Here is a 17,055-nt window from a genome sequence, read left to right on the forward strand (position 1 = left end):
TCATTCCCATCCGAGCTCACATAACCAATGATAACTCAAAGATTTAATTGAAATAAATAATATGTCTGGCCGTCTTATTAATTTTTTATCTACCAATAATCAGTTTGGTGCTAGAAATTTATCATATGTTTGGATAGGCAATGCTAAATCTATGTGCTGACATTGGTTGGAAGGATGATCTTTATCCATGGTTAGGCCTTTATGTAAAAAGATATTTAGTAAAATTTTCTGTAATTTTTTAATAAATACTCCTTAGTAGTATATAACTACTTTTTTAATCACATACTGTTACCATGTCTATAGTATTAACATTTTTTTTTTCTTATGTAGATTGCTTGGATGGCGGAAAGTAGACAAATAGTCTACCCTTGTAAGAGAAGGATTTAATTGACATGATAGGATTAGATCATACCACATACACTGTGACACACACATTTATGATAATGTGTCTGGCTTGACAGAGGCCACAAAATACAAATAGACTATTTTGGGCAAGGTTTTTGTGCACAAGCACTCATTGTATTTCCAATTTTCCATAGACAGTGACCACCCATTTAATCTAATCCAAAACATACACGTCCTCCCCTGTATCAATCCTTAAAATATTACTCCTACTACTTGTATTTATTCTAACCGCAAAATATTATATTCGGAAATTGAGGATAATTATGATGGGGTGTGTTTTGATATGCTATGTGATTGTGATTTAAACCAGTCGACTTTAATTCAATTTCTAAGATTGCTTCTGTTGAATATAGATGACAAATGGTTGGAATAAAGTGATATGGAATTAAGCGTGACACATACCGTGTGCTAAAATCACATCTATCAAAATTGTGGTCGGATACAATGAATTCAAAAAGTATAGTCCTAATCTTAATTGACAGAGCCTTTGGTTGAATTATTCAAAAATTGCTTATATAGAATGGATTTTCATAATTTGTATAGAGATAAAAATAAGTTTCCAAAACTCGAATTCGATTAATTTTAAACAAGTTTTCATTATTATAATTGGATTAATTTTGATAAATGGGATTAAAATAGCAAAATGGAGTATTTTGGAATGAAGGGTGCATAGCCTTTACAACGTCAGTCTACATCAAATGCACGGGACTTTTTACTATGATGTTAACACACGACAAATGCATTATCCTTCTTTAGTGGCTGCTGGTGCTTCATGTACATTTCTAGAATTATCCTGAAATTTCTCCATAAAAAGAATTATCTTGAAACCTCATCCCTATAAGTCTAGGACTAACAATGTCTGGGCATTTCTCTATTTTGATATGTCACATTTAAAATAGTACTCCTAGTATTAAATTATACTAATATTACACTAAATTGTACTCCATGCAAAATCAAAAACCAAATACCACAAGGGAAGGTTAGCACTGCATCCCGCGATGCAGTATTCTTCATACTAAGGTCTCCAGACAGCTTGGTGACGACAATTCTCCCTCTTGAAACCGCTTCACGGATTAGTTCCATGAGAAGTAACATGAATGGAAGAGAGAGAAAAAAAAGAATAAGATATTATAATTAAAACTATAAATGTTGATACATTAATGAGAAAGGAAAGAATCATAATTCATAAACATCAATCCTATGGCATTCATATAACTATATCCTGCGCAACACACTAATATGAATTCGTGTGTATTTACTTCTCATGCAAGTTCCACAATGCTCACACATAATCTTCACCTCATAAGTGGTCTTACAACATTGTCCATGCAGTAAACCAAAAATCAATCTTTCACAACTAATAGATCATATGCCGATCATTACGCGCAAGGTATAGATCTAAGTCAGAGTAATAAGCATTTTAGAGTATAGAGTTCTTACCCAAATGTCTGCCTTCATGCTCATTGGACATATAGCCAAGCACTGACTTCAGGCAACAATGCTGGGGATTTGTGAAAGTTGAACATCATGGTGAGGGATTACTAAGGGCCCCATAGCTTCAAGGATGCTACCAGGTAAACTTCGCATTCACATTGCAAGGTATACTAGAAGAAATTCCAGGACCAAACTCTTTAATGCCGAGCCTAGAAAACAATGTGGGGAACCGAGGCGTAGGCCTTATGCAAACAGTGGGGGTGGGGGCGGCTGTATTCAGGGAGGATGTTCTTTCTGACTTTTGAGGGAAAGAGCATATGTTTTCATAAAGCTACGTAACTCAACACATTTGCTTTCAATGTCTTTCAGAAAACAGCTCCAAACATGGGATAAAAGAACATGCTGTAACTATGTAATGCAACATATTCAAGAAGAAAAATGTTAGTACTGTTTAAGAAAAACACTCAAACCCAGGGCACTGAAAAACAAATACTATATCACAAGTAAATATGCCTTTAAGATAAAAACAATCTGGTGTCGTCAAAGACTTCCAAATTTGAAGAATAGGTTTCACCAAATGGCACTACAACTGACAATAATTTTATGTAATACGTAGGTTTTGGAAAAACCTACGTATGTAATTGGAAAAACCTAACATAGGTAATGTTGCAAGCGTAAAAAAATAATTCATGTGCACATTGTTTCAATAAACAATAGAAGCTGAATTTATTTAGCAGGATCTCTAAGTTCTTCTTCTAGTTCCTTTGCCACTGGTCCGTACATGCCTCCATGAAATCATCTAGGGGTTGATACCCATCCCACCTGATACTGATGATATCAAGAATCATATTTTAAGTATATAAAGGAAAACAGAATGCATATGAAGTGATAATGTTTTTGAAAAAAGCGTAAACTTTGATTAGAACTTGAAATGCAAATATCTGGCAAAGTGGCAGTCATGAAAAAATAATGTAAAATTCTCAAATTCAATTATCTTCTCCAAGCAACAATTGCTATGAGCATTCCGGTTAAAAAAACAAAGCATAAAGCCCCTGTTATAAGAGATGTGAGACTTGAAGAGCTGCAATGACTAGAGCTTCGAAACAGCCAACAAGTGAAGTCATGAAAGCTGGGGCTCATTTCTACGTGGTGGATTGTTTTCGTGTTTTTTCAAGCAGTGACCAGTTAAAAAATGTGTAGGCACAAGCAAAATCAGTTACTTGAGCAGCTCATACAAAGGAAATTAAAGAAAAAAAAGTCTCGTTGAATAAATAATGGTACATAGTTCAGTATTACCTTGAGTCATTAATGATGAGCTTTCAGCAATAAAGCGGACAAGTTCTCTTTTCTTGATTTCATATTTGAACTTTGCCTGGTCCAATAAATCCTGTTCTCTCTGCATATCTTCTAGTGCCCGGTCCTTCTTCCATTTCATCTCTTTCAGCCGATTTTGAGGCTCAGAATCGTTTGCAGACTTGACAAACTTTTTGGGATCACAGGGAAACTTGACATCTATATCTCCCCTATAGTGATAAAAATGAAAGTTTAAACAAAATAAGCTGAAGAAGGAAATAAAGTGATTGTTTGAAATTATAGTTAACCAATAGAAGAATAATAAATTGAAAGCTTCAAAATAATGATTGTTACTTGTTAACATTGTGTAATGTGAATGAACAGCATTGAGAACAGTGCAGACTACTGGAAAGAATTTGACAGATCTGATTTGAAGGCGGAGCTTCTCACCGATAATGGCCCAAGGTGAATATGCCAGGACTTTTAATCAAGCCTCCATCTAGAGATATGGCTCCAGTTGTTATACAAGACCGTGCATTTCGCATCTCTTCTCTTGATATATACACTTGCAAATTCAAGAAGAGATTATAGAAGAGTGTCTCTCGTAGAGTGTGCCCAGATTTGAAGATAGGGTGTAAGTAACTATTATCAATCTTAATCATGTTTACGGCAAAACCAAGAAACCCGGGAGGAGTTTCACCATTGATTAACCTTGGCTTTAGAAGATTGAGCCTCCGTTGAGGGTCATCAGCTATCAATTCACCTGCATACGGTCTAACAGAAATCCAGATTGGAAAAAAAAAACATAGAATGTTAGGTTAGGTTGGTTCATGATGGGAAGCTAAGGGAGAAATTTCAAGACATCGACATCAAGCACACAAGGACATACCTAAGATTTTCAAGACAAATAACATGAAATCGGTCATCCAGGTGTCTGCCCTTAGAAGCTGCAAATTCATGGATGCCGGAGCCTTTATTCATCAGTCCGTCTTTGGTGTATGTTTCCAGGTTCTTAACACCTTCATAGGATTTGCAGACCACTGCTAGCATTGTTTGTAGGCCCAAGTATTCCGAAAGAATCCTAAGTAACACATTGAAATTTGAATATTAAAAAAGTCAACCATTTCATGTTTCCTTTTTCAATTATAGCAAGTGAATTGATTCATGCACATTCTTTATTGAGAAATGCTGATTTCCTAGATCCTAAAAAGATAATACTGCTGTGATGGTATCCAGCAACTTTTGTACAAGAATCTACATGACAAACATCGACTAGCCTTGTTCATCATTTATGAGCTTCAGCTGGTGCAAGCAAAATGACCCATGAAATTGCAGATGAATGATGTCAGCATGATATGGTTGGAAGGAAAAAAGACCATTCGGACATATTAAACCCACCTGCTAAGATTAGCATCATCAACTTTTCCAAGTGTAGCAACAATCCCAACCACATCTTTAATCAATAGATCGTCAGAAAACTGAACTTCGGTTTTAATCTTACACAAAAGGGCAGCTGCAGAGTTCTCATACTTCATAATATGCTGAGTTGTTTCTTCCTCACTCTCTTCACATGAAGCCTTTCCATTTTCCTCTTTATATAAAGTTGGATGATGTTTCCCTATAGAAACTGTCATGACAATAAAGGGGAAAACACATGTAAAAAAATAAATTCCAAAATGAGCATGCTTTACTATTTAACAGGACCTATATCGTAGCCATCAAGTGAAGCATGAGTAGAAGATAGTACAAAAGTAAAAGTGTAAGTGTGTACCAATAATGTAGGTTGTGATATCAATGGACAGCTGAAGCAATGATTATTCATGATTCCATAGTATAATCAATTCCACACTAATTCCAAATTAGAGGAATGTGTGGTACGAATTCATCAGAAACAGTGTGGGAGAAAGCTACCATGGGACTCAACGGACATGCCCCATTGTGGATGATTATGATCCAAAATTTTTATTTATCTAGGAATGAAAATCTCTTGACCCAATATTGTTTATTCCTGCTGCACTTGAACCCTTCGTTTCTTGTTAGATGGTAAATAACCCATGATGAAGCTTGAATAAAGTATTTATTTCATTTTTCATGGGCAAGTATCCAGAGGATCCCACTTGAACAATTCCATAATGCATGAAACACCAATAATCTTCACAACAAAAGGCTCTAAGGGTACAGGAAGAGGCAACATGTACATCCTGGTGAATGTGTTATATAAATTCTTTTGATAGCATAGCAGCATCTAGAACCAGCTTATTGGTCTTACGACATATCCTAGAATGGATGATGATACCGAATATCTATGTATATTTAAGAAACTTTCCCGGGGGATTATATGATACACCTAGAGTAGCTAGGATAACAATCGGAACCCAACAAACAAGGTGTATGCTAGAAGAAAAAGGAACAGAAGCAGAGATTGGAGAAAGAGCATGAGGGGATGGTGGATGCAAATTCTAGGAGTTCATTTAGTTTTGATATATTTCCTATTGTTATGGTTTCTTTTAAATAGTAGTATGACTCTATTAGTTATATAACCCCTGACTGTGCACATTGTGGGGAGTAGGTTTTATTCTTTTATGAGAGTTACAGTGGCATCGCCAGTTACTAGGATAATTTAAGTATCGTACTACCGGATCTTTGAGTTTCTTGGATTTTCAAGTAGGAGATCTCATGAGATACTGCACAATTTTTGTGACCAGATATCCATATATGCGTGAGATTGCCCGCATTAATGGTATCTCTATCTTGGTTGGAGGAGAGATTACCAATGCACTCTTTTGCAAAAGTTGTTTTCATAATTATTCTATTTGAGTCTTGAGGGAGAGGAACCACATGTTTTTCATATGAATATTAAATAAGTAATTATTATTATTGGTAAGAAGAAGCTTGGTAATACTTCATGATTTTTGGCACTGCATTTACATGTTTGTTAGAAAGAAAACATTGGAAAATAGGAACACATACCTTGAATATCAAAAATTGAGTCTTCCAACTTACTCCTCAAAGTTTTCAAGTAGCTGACATTTTCCTCCTGATGCTTAATTTTTTCTCCCAGCTGCTGCAGATCATCTTCAAGTTTCTACAAGTCACATACACTCATGCAATTATTTTCCAGGAACTACACAAAGAATTGAACAAGTGTATTTTCATTTTTAAACCCAAAAAAAGCAAGTCAATCAGTCACAATTAATTGGTACATCCACACATAGTAAGAAAGCTATTGGAAAACCTTAGAATGGCGAACAACCAATTCAACATTTGATTCACGGGAATATTGCTGTACATCCTCCATTGGGAAAGGCAAATTCCCTCCAACAGGGTCAGGCTTCGGGTAAGTGACCAGCAATGCATTTGAGTCAACTGACAGCTGTCACGGAAACAATATTTTTTACCTTCAATATCATAAATTCATAACACGTGCAAGCTTACCAACGTCAATGCAAATTGTCACTGTCCACAAAGATAGGTAGGATAGGGTGTATGAGTAAAAATTTTCTGTCAAGATTAAGATTTAAGGAAAGGAAGAAAATATTCATAATGAATTCAATACATAGTTCCCGGATTCTGCTCAGTTGTTTTAAATCGGGGCCACAAAAATCAGAAAAATAGATAACTCAACGATAATTTGCGTTGCTAGATAGTATTACTCTAACAAACAAATTACTGCAGATTTACCAAATATCATAATAACATGACAAACAAAGGAGCATTAAGTTTGTCCCAAACATATGAACTACAGACACACTCCTAGAAAACAACACTTGTACAAGCTACATTTACGCAAGCTCATATCAGTGATCCAACCTAGTGAACCGTTTGCTATACGACATAACCATGAGTTTCAACATATACCGCTGAAGTATCAACCAAACAATATACAAATTCAACATCATGACAGCCTTAGATTTGACACAAAAAAAATGGAGTGACACAGAGAGCCCTAGAGAGACCTAACAATCCACCAATTAAATTCTTCAAGACGACTCAAACTCCTCAAGTACAAAGTTCTCAATAAATGTTAAAACAACACACTGAGAATGAAGCCAATCCCTAAGACACATAAATGGAAAATCATCAGATAACATTCCTCATCTCGACTTAACTTATTAGTGAAACCACCCTAAAAAACTACATTGAATTATGACTCGAAAAAGTTGAAAAAAAAGCATAGAATCACACAATTCAAACCGAAAAGCAATTTTCACTCTAGATTGACAGGGTTTCGTCAGCTCAGTTGTTGCATAACTGGTATAGACGGTCCAAAAATGAAATCAGTGGAAAAATTAATAAACATATAGCCGATGTTGAGGGGAAAAAATTGAAGTTAATGAATGTACTGGATCAATGTCAAAGGACATCTGCCGTGGATCTCCTCCGGCACCAAACATTGTAGGTCTTCTCGGAAGCGGTAGAGCGGGCGGTGGAGTTGAAAGATGAGCGAAGCGGGGCGAAGGGTATTCTTATTCCAAACGTCTGCCTATAAATAGTCCGCGCACCTGAACTTGCCAAATGGGAACTCACCGTATCAACAGCTAGACTTCTACTGTCTAATGACGTATGTATGTGTATTTATCAATTTATTTTTCTATTTATTTCAGATGCAACTCTATAGATCAGAAATTAAGCTCAAATTTTATTAGATTTAAAATTTCGAGTAATCACAGCTATAAGAAAAATTAACGAGTCATTGTAAAATAAAAATAAGTTTAATCAACTTTCAGTTGAATCAGCTAGTTTTTTCGATTCGCACCGGTCGAATAGTGTAACTGTTTCTATGGCCAAGGTGGAATAGACGACAACATGTCAGTTTGTGTCCAAATATAGCATACGGCATGTGTGGTCTGGTTTTTAAAGCAGTGATTTTAATCCTTTAAATAGCAAGATATTACGAAGTCTCGACGAAAATGATAACCCTAAATAAATTTCACACATTTTCAACGATTTTATATATATATATATAAATGTAATATGCATTCATTTGTAATTACATTCAAGCATAACTCAATGAGATTATGTTTTATTTAATACTTTACTAGGGTTAAAGTATGTATAAACGTGATTTATGTCTGCTTTTATAACAATCCGAAAAATTTGAAGGATAAAATATGTGATTTTAACTTCGAAAATTAATTTTTTACTTGTTATAGAAGGTGTAGCTGTTGGACATAATAATAATTTCTTATTTTATTTTTTAAAACTAAGCAAATAGGTACACAAATATATCCGAAAATCTAATAATAAAAATATTTGACTAATATTTTGCTTAAAACTAAAAAAAAAATACATCCTTTCGTAGTTGCACGTTTGACACGATGAGATTAAAACCCTAATCTCTTGTGAACAATAGTGTTTATTTGTGTTCAAAGTTAAGCTGTCGTCTACTACGATTCTATGGGACAATCTATAGGTTAACGAGTATAGGCTTTGAAATGTATTGAAGCTATTTTAGTTGTTCGATTCTCTCATTTGTGTTTACTAGAAAGGGATAGTATAACTTAATATGATCCTTAATTGGATATAATTAAACCATGGTTTAATTTGGTTGCATGTGTTGATATCTTTAGAAACAATTGAAAAAATAGTAGGAGTATCATTTTCTCATTTAAAGAGGATGAATAATAATACTCCATTAGTCCATTTAACCCGTAGTAACTCAAACCTTTAACCTAATCATGGATGAAAAAAAAAGTGTGGTACTACGTAAATTGTGTTTCATCATCGTGTTAAGAGCAATTGTCGTATAAGATTTCTGTTTTAACATTACTTTAGCTCAAAGTGCATGGATTTAAAAATTTTACAACCAAATTGTATCCTTATGGGTTCAATTCATAATTACAAATTTGAATGATGTTTTCTTGCTGCTAGAGGTATTTGTATGACAATTCATTATTTGATGATTTGACCATGTTTATTTGTACTTTAATTTTATATTCTTAAATACGATGAAAAAAGAAAAAGTTAGTAACCTCTAAAGCTAAATCTAACCAAACCAATATTAGCCATTGCGTCGAATATTTTCTCCATAACTTTGTCAAATGTCAAGTACATGCCAATAATGAATACTCCTACGATGGATTAATTTTTTTGTAATCAAATGATAGCATAAGGTTTGATTTAAATTACTACACAGAAATCGGAACATTTGATTCTTATATTGTGAATATTCAAACAAGGATTGTACTCTATAATCAAGAATATAATAATTCAATTAACTAAAAAAGAGGCACATAAACCAAAACCGCGGATATTAATAGAAGCCGCGGTGGAGCATAAAACCTTCACAAAAACACCTCTCTAGGGCCTCAATTTCTCATTTTTCATTTTGATTTGGGGAATTTTTTTTACGGAAAATGGTAGATTTCGGTAGGGTTCAGAAGGAATTGCAGGAATGCAATAAAGACTTTGAGGTTTGTGGGATAAAGGTCAGCCCTAAGGGTGACACTAATCTCTCCCACCTGCTTGGTACAATCACTGGTCCTGTTGCTACACCTTATGAAGGCGGCACCTTCAAGATAGACATTACTCTGCCTGGTAATATTGCACTACCCTTTGTTAGAGTGTATCGAATTTAGGAACGAATTGTTGAATTGCTTTATTGCTGTTATGTTTTTGACATCGGTAAGTGTTTGCTCATGTTGTATCACGTTTCTGTTTTTTATTAAATCAAGTACATCAACATGTGCTGTGATTATATTATTTTGTGTTTTGTCCATATTACCTATTGTTCCCGCTATGGTTGCATGCATTAAATTGATTCTATTTGCATAATGCCCCCTCATTGTTTTTCAATACATGAAGTGATGCAAGAATTTTCCTTCATTTAGGAATTGGTTTATGATCATGGTGAAATCCATTGCAGTTGCTACATTCTGTGAATTAGTTGAAATTGTTTTAAAGTCATTTTGAAGCCAATGATGGGATGCCCTTCTTTACTCTTTTACAATACTACAGATGACTATTTTGGTTTGTTTTACTTTGTGTCCAACCCCTTTGGACTGCGCTTTCGTTCCGAACCATAAACTGTTTTAAGTTTTCAGGAAAACTCTTGGACCGTTGAGATTTCCTGCTATCATGAAACATACTAATGTGACTTTCCCCTCCCTTGGAGTGCATATATAAGCAAGAAATATTCCTTCTTGCTTCTTTTTGGTCCCTTGCAACTTCATTCTGTATCAATGTGTATTTATTACTTGGGTTGGATGCGACCGAGTTGTCATCTGACCAGCACTCTTCCTCGTTTCTCGTATTCTAGTTAACAGCTATTAGAGCTATTACTAGTTTTTCTTGCAAAAATGGCTCACCTTTCAACAGTAGCTTTGTTGATCCGAATTTTGATTTTATAAACAAACAACTAACAGGAAGTTTAATTGATTCCTCTGCAAAGCAGTGTACGATTCATGTCAAACTACAACTGGATAGATCAGCCATAGTATTTCTATTTTACCTAGTCCACATGATAAGTAGCTTAATGTTGACTAATTCATGGACTTATACTCTGATTCATGATTGGCATAATTATGCATAAATCTTAATCTTTGAACAGGTATCTTGTTCAAAGCTTTAATCTGAGTCTCTAAATGGCTGGTTGATGCTTTGAAGATTTCACATTAATGAGAAATACTCCGTATTAAATAAAAGATGGTACTATTGTTTGATTATCTTTGGAATCAACTCTTGAGTTTCAAGAGTGTGACACATACTATCTTCTTATTCCTACTTCCTAGGTGTATGTTACATACTATCCTTCATGATAGCTGGAAACTTTGAAATAGGGAACTTCTTTGCATTCTTAAGTTTTCATGAAATGTAACTCTTGATCTTAAGTTTATTACCAAATATTTGCAATTTCATTCTTTTTCCTCCTCTTTGCAGATGGTTACCCTTTTGAGCCTCCCAAAATGCGGTTTGTAACTAAAGTGTGGTATGGTGAAACCTATATTTTGTGCTCTTTCTACCCCTAATGTTTGCATGTAAAAGTATGTAGTCTGAACTGCTGTTTTACTTGTTACGGAACGACTGAATTTGAACGATCATCTGAATCTTCCACCTGTACTGGTCTACCCATGCATATAACAATATCACGTCTCTATGAAAGTGAAACGATATGATGCATTCAGTTACTAGGTTTTCTTTCATTGAACTTGTTGAGGGGGATACACATTTTAATGGAATAGGTTGAGGTTATGCTTATTGGATCTTTCCAGTTCAACTTTCTGGTAGCAAATGATTTCTTAAACTTTCAAGGATATGTAATGTAATGAATGATAGCATATTTAGGAGCTAAAAAAACCTACTGGGAACATATGGGTAGTTTTCAAAATATGGTGTGGGCAGGACTCCCATCTTGTGTATGGATTGTTTTCCATCTTATTTGCCAGTTCGATTTCCTTAAATTCAATATTCACCATGGCTAATTCAGTTTGTAATTTTGTATATGTACTTTCTAGGCTCAAACATAAATTAGAGATACTTAGACCTCAAGCTGAACTATGATGAGCAAATGTGAAATTATAAATTGCTTTGTAGTGCCTTGGCATAGGGAAAAAAACAACTGTTAGGCTGACGTAGGATTAGATAAGCAAATGTAAAATTATAAATTAGATATGTACATTTATTTCTTGATGATAAAATACTAGTATGAAATGAATGAAGGCTATAAAAAAGACTCAAGTACGTACTTTGTCTGTTTCTACTACATTCATGGTGAGGGTAGTCTGTGATTGTGATTCCCTCATAATAGAAACAACTGAGAGTGTCAATTTAGACACTCTATTATCTAATTAAATTTTGTATTATGTGGGAATTATGCTTATTTAAATGAGTTATTTTTTAGTTGTTTCTCAGCTCTTAGTTTCTAGACTATCTTTAGATATTGTGCTTGTCTTGGCATGTGTTTTAGGAGATACATAAAATGACTGTATTAGAAAATCTGATCCACAAGACTATTATGAGTAATGTTTTGTGGAAAATATATTTTTGGTTCTGTTTTGCAATTTTGAATTGAGAAATCTAATTCAGCTGATTGATGTTTAGTGGGTTCCCAAAATCTTCACAATTTTGAGTCTGGGTTCAGTGAGTTGCGTCTCAATTTTTTAAAATGAGGATTGAACTTATTTTAAATTGAACACGTTACCGTCACTATATGTGGCCCCCCAGAGTGCATGCAAATCACATTTCATTATAAACCAAATTCTATTTGCTGCGGAAACTTCACACTTGTCTCATAACTAACTCAAGGCTGACTTTTAACGAGTTGGATCTGATATATAAATTTTCTTGCAAATAGTTTTTGTGCGGCTGCCAATTTCATTTTCCATTGTTTATCAGTAGCATTTTAGGTTTTGATATCATGCTTTGCGTAGTTACTTATGTTTTCACTTCTTTAATGGCTTTGTTTACAACAAAGGCACCCAAATATTAGCAGTCAAAGTGGTGCCATATGCCTTGATATCCTGAAAGACCAATGGAGCCCAGCGCTGACTTTGAAAACAGCACTTCTTTCTGTTCAAGCATTATTATCTGCTCCCGAACCTGACGATCCCCAGGATGCTGTTGTAGCACAACAGGTGCTGTCATTGTGCTTTCATCTTTATTCTTGGTGATATTATGTTACAAATTTTACCATGTGCTTGCTCTTCCCATGTACACTTCAATTTTATGGCAACCTTGTGTTGCTCGAGCACCGATTTGGTACCAAGTTCTTTTTCACCGTCCCTACTTGTTTATTGGTCGTTATTCTTCTGCACACTTCAGTATCTAAAAGACTATCAGACGTTTGTTGGGACGGCTCATTACTGGACAAACGCATTCGCCAGAACATATGGTGTCGAGGAAAAGGTATGTATATTCTAGATGATATACTTGTCGCATATTAAACGAACACAGTTCCAAATTCGCTGCAATCTGCGCAGGTGCAGAAGCTTGTGGAGATGGGATTTTCTGAAGCTTTGGTGAGAAGTGCTCTCGAGAGTGTTGGTGGTGACGAGAACTTGGCTCTGGAGAAGCTCTGCTCCAGTTAATAGAAGCTGCGCCATAAGTTACTGATCACTTGATTCAGCATCTATATATTATACTACTCTACTACTAAAACAAAATTGTGAACTAAAAATTTTACACTTTAATGTCTATTCCACGGTGAAGAAGTTGCAGTTGATTATTGTTAGCATTATTTGTTTTATTTACATAACGTTAACACAATTTTATTGTTGCTAATACGTGTAAGGATTTTTCAGCTAAACTATCCAGATGATACTTAAAATGTTTCTAAAATGAATTTGAAGTAAATATTCAACTACTATTAACACAATTATAAAATTAGTATGTATGACTATAGGGGGTGAGTTATATTGCTAACTATTTAAATATAACTATTTAAGTTGCACAGTGACATTAAAATCTCAACACATGGGGAGTGTTATATTGCTAACTCAATAACTAATTGCTAACTACAACTAAATAATAGTCATTAGATATTCAAATTAAGAGTCTAGATCATTAACCAAGAAATATCAATACGATCAACAAAAAACGTCAATAAAGCCATAGGATTAATTCCATAAAATATTAATAGGGGTATTAATGTCAATTAACTACATGTTTAGTTATAACTAACTTTTAAAAGAAATCCCAAAACTTTAAATTCATATAACATATATCAAATTAAAGATAATTTTATAAGGATTCCAACGATATCATATATGCATATGTTCCGACGTCAAAATTTGAAAAAAAAATCGAAAATTTTTCAATTTTTTCGTAAAGCAGAAATGTCAACATACTATATATAATATGTCAATATAATACATATAGAATGTCAATATAAGCAATGGGTTAACATTCTTAAAGCATCGTGTTGACATTCTCAAAGCATTGTGTTGATATTTCCGAAACACTATATTGACATTTTCATCTAAAACCCTAATTTGGCGTTTTTTTTTATCTTTTTTGATTTTATTAATAAAAACAAAAATTACACGTGGCAAATTGTAGACCACACGTTTTCTAAAATCCTATGGCCTTAAATTAGTTGTAGTTAGCAATTAAATGATGAGTTAGCAATTGATCACTCCCCCTCAACACATAATATCAAACCTATTATATTGAAGTTCAACAAAATTATGTGTTGACATTTTCATATCATAATGTTGACATTTTTAATACAATGCGTTGATGAGTTAGCAAGTTAGCAACTTAAGAAAGTTAGTCATTGATCACACCCCTATGACTATAGGAGTGTATATTTTTGACCATCTATTTAACCTTGATCACACCCCTATGACTGTATGAGCTTATATTTTTGTCCACCTATTTAACCTTTTTTTATCAGATACGCGAAATCATATGGCTGTGGGTGTGTATATCTCTTTGTAAACATGATATTTTTTGAATATTACAAAAGAAAAAGCATCAATTTTTTGTTTTTTTGAAGAGGTTATATAAAAAAGAAAGACAGAGAAAATTCATTTTCATATAAAAAAAGACAATAGAGGAAAGATAAGAATATAAATTAAAAAACAAATATTACTCAAATAATGATTTTGTTATTTGTTACTACAACTTCAACCACAAAATAATCGAATGCAACTTTGCAATGGTTCTAAAATACTGGATCAATTAAAATCTGTTTGCCGAAAATGACCTCCTCCTAAATTGAAGAGTTGGAAATAATCACAAAAGGTAGCAACTGAAAACAACATAAATAAAAGACAGAAAAATCTGCTTAAAAGATCACTCTATGTATTAAGGTGAAGTATCCATGGATTCTGTGACTGGCTTTTTTGGCCTACTCTTGAACTCCGCAACAGCCTGATCAAAGGTGTTCGTAACATGCTTGCATAGAAGCATTAGATCCTCACACGAATCTTTCAACACCTCGCGTGCTGGGTCACCTACACAGCCATTGTGCAGAAATATGAATATTCACACACAAAGGAACAAAAAAAAATGCTTTATTGGATAGATGAGTGGCAGTTTCCTAACAATTTGAACATAGAAAGGGAGAATTTTTATACCATTATAAGCATCTATTTGAACTATTCAAGCATGCAATTACTTGTGAATTCTAGCTAGCATTATTAAGCAAGGGTGCTTTATATCACCAAAAAGAAAGGTTAGCAAGCTTTACCAGTAGTTTGCACTCTTATGTTCACCCGAGCATCAGAAGGGTGTGGTATGCTGTAACCGACAAATGATACTCTGGGGCTGCAAGGACATTTATTGCTCGTTAGAGTGCTCTGACCCGATATTGAATAAGGAAAAATAAAGGCCAATCAAACATGATCATTTTATTTAAAAAATGACTGATTATGCCAGCATGAAGAATGCATACACCATATCACCCTTCACTCATTCGAGACATAAGAGTTGTAGAACTTACTCTTGATTAAGAATATATCTAATTGAGTTTGCTAGAGTATGGTCCTCATCTGTCAATGTGAATGTTGCTTGCGATTGATCCTGATATGAACCGTGCTCCATGACACTGGAAAAGAATAAGATATTAAAGGCTAGCCATTTAGTACTGGAAGATTATTCAACATGAACAGATTTCCTAGTGACTAAACTAAATGACAGGGTTTGGACTAGACATATTTCTTAGTAGTATTTCCGTTTTCCTCATTAAAATCTCCAACTGAATTTTAAAATACACACCATTCAATCTATTCCAGCAGACAGAGCACATTTTAAATTCAGTTTAGAAAACAGAGAGAGCATAATTACAATCATATACTACTATCATTGACTGATTGAAGCGTTTTCATCTCGAAATAGGTTTATCTCTCCAGGAATCAGATGGACAAAGTAGAGAAATCCAGAAAATACATCAAAATCCCTTTCTTTATCACTCACTTCTACCATCTAAGGATGGAAAACCCCCTGAATTCAGTATATATCACAAAGTTTCCAACAGAATACATCAATAAAGTTCCAATCAAGTCAGCTTCGAATTTCAATACCTCGCAAATTTATTCATGAGCTCGAATTCAGAGAAACCTCATTACAAATAAGAAGCGTCGCTAAAGAAGAAGATGCAAAATAAGCGAAGAAGAAGTTTACCTGATGAACAGATAGAATTAGGGCTTCACAACTCCACCAAGGCAGCTGGGGTGGAAACGGGAGAAATTGTGATTTAATTATACCGAACGAGCGAAAGGGGTGGAAACGGGAGCGGAGGCGTCGGTAGTGATTGTAGGTCGGCGAGTTTCGTCGGAAAATTTGAGAAGAAGGGATTACAGAGGGAGAAATTGGGAGAGACGACGGAAGAAAATTACGGAATTGGAATAATTTTTAAATTTAGGTTTTCGACTTTTAATTTATATAGTTGGCTGGATTTAGTCTATAATAGTAATGATATTGGGCTTTCCCAAAAATGCTGTAGGCCCAATTGCTACTATATTCTCAAGTTACATTTAGTTTCTCCATTGATAATGCAAAGATTGATCCATACTAGTAACAATTTATTCCACCATACTGTATTAATTATTTCCAAATTCAAACTTTATTTGAAATGTATAGTGTAGGGATCAGATCACTCGGGATTCGCTAATTATCGGGACCTCTTTTATTGATTGATCTCTGAGATGGCTAATCTCAGAAATTACAAGCCAAGTACAAATGGTGATACAAGATTACAAGTAATCTAACCCACTGAGATATCTAACAATTACAGGTATCAAACCCTAATTGAGGCCCTAACACTTCCAAGATTTCAACCAATCTTGAATCCAAGTCATTGCCCAATTAGTACCTGCACACTCAAGTAGATAGATCAGTTAACAAACGCAAGACTCAAGGAGTCTAGATCAAATCAGAATAAGAGACAAGAAATCAGAGATATGCGGATATGGCTCAGGTCACAATGTGACTATGCTCTGGGGCAAGGACCTCCTCAATCACACTGATTCATCCAAAGGAGCG

At 34.4% G+C, this 17,055-nt stretch overlaps 3 protein-coding genes across 4 annotated transcripts; 1 reads left to right on the plus strand and 2 right to left on the minus strand.

Annotated features, from left to right (window-relative positions):
- Window positions 1-2,334: 2,334 nt before the first annotated feature.
- LOC125188593 (protein DEFECTIVE IN MERISTEM SILENCING 3-like) lies at window positions 2,335-7,656 on the minus strand. Of its 2 annotated transcripts, none has more exons than XM_048085536.2 (8): window positions 7,476-7,656; window positions 6,368-6,505; window positions 6,103-6,217; window positions 4,531-4,759; window positions 4,022-4,213; window positions 3,583-3,906; window positions 3,136-3,362; window positions 2,335-2,661 (listed from the first exon to the last, which is right to left on the minus strand). In XM_048085536.2, the coding sequence occupies exons 1-8, from the start codon at window positions 7,524-7,526 to the stop codon at window positions 2,639-2,641; spliced, it is 1,299 nt and encodes a 432-aa protein (XP_047941493.1). In that variant the 5' UTR covers window positions 7,527-7,656; the 3' UTR covers window positions 2,335-2,638. The 2 variants fall into 2 exon arrangements, with proteins under 2 accessions (XP_047941493.1, XP_047941492.1); XM_048085535.2 differs by having other exon boundaries at window positions 2,335-2,667; window positions 7,476-7,655.
- Window positions 7,657-9,370: 1,714 nt separating this feature from the next.
- LOC125189317 (ubiquitin-conjugating enzyme E2 27-like) lies at window positions 9,371-13,300 on the plus strand. The gene is made up of 5 exons (XM_089057913.1): window positions 9,371-9,669; window positions 11,011-11,059; window positions 12,545-12,704; window positions 12,892-12,975; window positions 13,050-13,300. Exons 1-5 carry the CDS (start codon window positions 9,489-9,491, stop codon window positions 13,155-13,157), a joined length of 582 nt encoding a protein of 193 aa, XP_088914039.1. The 5' UTR covers window positions 9,371-9,488; the 3' UTR covers window positions 13,158-13,300.
- Window positions 13,301-14,640: 1,340 nt separating this feature from the next.
- On the minus strand, window positions 14,641-16,429 carry RPC14 (RNApolymerase 14 kDa subunit). Its single transcript, XM_048086025.2, has 4 exons — window positions 16,195-16,429; window positions 15,515-15,619; window positions 15,263-15,339; window positions 14,641-15,026 (listed from the first exon to the last, which is right to left on the minus strand). The coding sequence occupies exons 2-4, from the start codon at window positions 15,613-15,615 to the stop codon at window positions 14,878-14,880; spliced, it is 327 nt and encodes a 108-aa protein (XP_047941982.1). The 5' UTR covers window positions 15,616-15,619; window positions 16,195-16,429; the 3' UTR covers window positions 14,641-14,877.
- Between the last annotated feature and the right edge of the window lie 626 nt (window positions 16,430-17,055).

The sequence above is a fragment of the Salvia hispanica genome, chromosome 5, assembly GCF_029641045.1.
Source record: "Salvia hispanica isolate PSC_SH4W2 chromosome 5, Shi_PSC_v1, whole genome shotgun sequence".
Classification (NCBI taxonomy): domain Eukaryota; kingdom Viridiplantae; phylum Streptophyta; class Magnoliopsida; order Lamiales; family Lamiaceae; genus Salvia; species Salvia hispanica.

Coding starts and splice junctions, on each gene's coding strand:
- LOC125188593 (XM_048085535.2), bottom strand. CDS start 7,526: ATGTTTGGTGCCGGAGGAGATCCACGGCAGATGTCCTTTGACATTGAT. Junction 6,218..6,367: donor TGGTTGTTCGCCATTCTAAG/GTTTTCCAATAG, acceptor TGTGACTTGTAG/AAACTTGAAGATGATCTGCA. Junction 3,363..3,582: donor TTCACCTTGGGCCATTATCG/GTGAGAAGCTCC, acceptor TTATCACTATAG/GGGAGATATAGATGTCAAGT.
- LOC125189317 (XM_089057913.1), top strand. CDS start 9,489: ATGGTAGATTTCGGTAGGGTTCAGAAGGAATTGCAGGAATGCAATAAA. Junction 9,670..11,010: donor GATAGACATTACTCTGCCTG/GTAATATTGCAC, acceptor TCCTCTTTGCAG/ATGGTTACCCTTTTGAGCCT. Junction 12,705..12,891: donor ATGCTGTTGTAGCACAACAG/GTGCTGTCATTG, acceptor TGCACACTTCAG/TATCTAAAAGACTATCAGAC.
- RPC14 (XM_048086025.2), bottom strand. CDS start 15,615: ATGGAGCACGGTTCATATCAGGATCAATCGCAAGCAACATTCACATTG. Junction 15,340..15,514: donor AGATATATTCTTAATCAAGA/GTAAGTTCTACA, acceptor ATGTCCTTGCAG/CCCCAGAGTATCATTTGTCG. Junction 15,027..15,262: donor CATAAGAGTGCAAACTACTG/GTAAAGCTTGCT, acceptor ATGGCTGTGTAG/GTGACCCAGCACGCGAGGTG.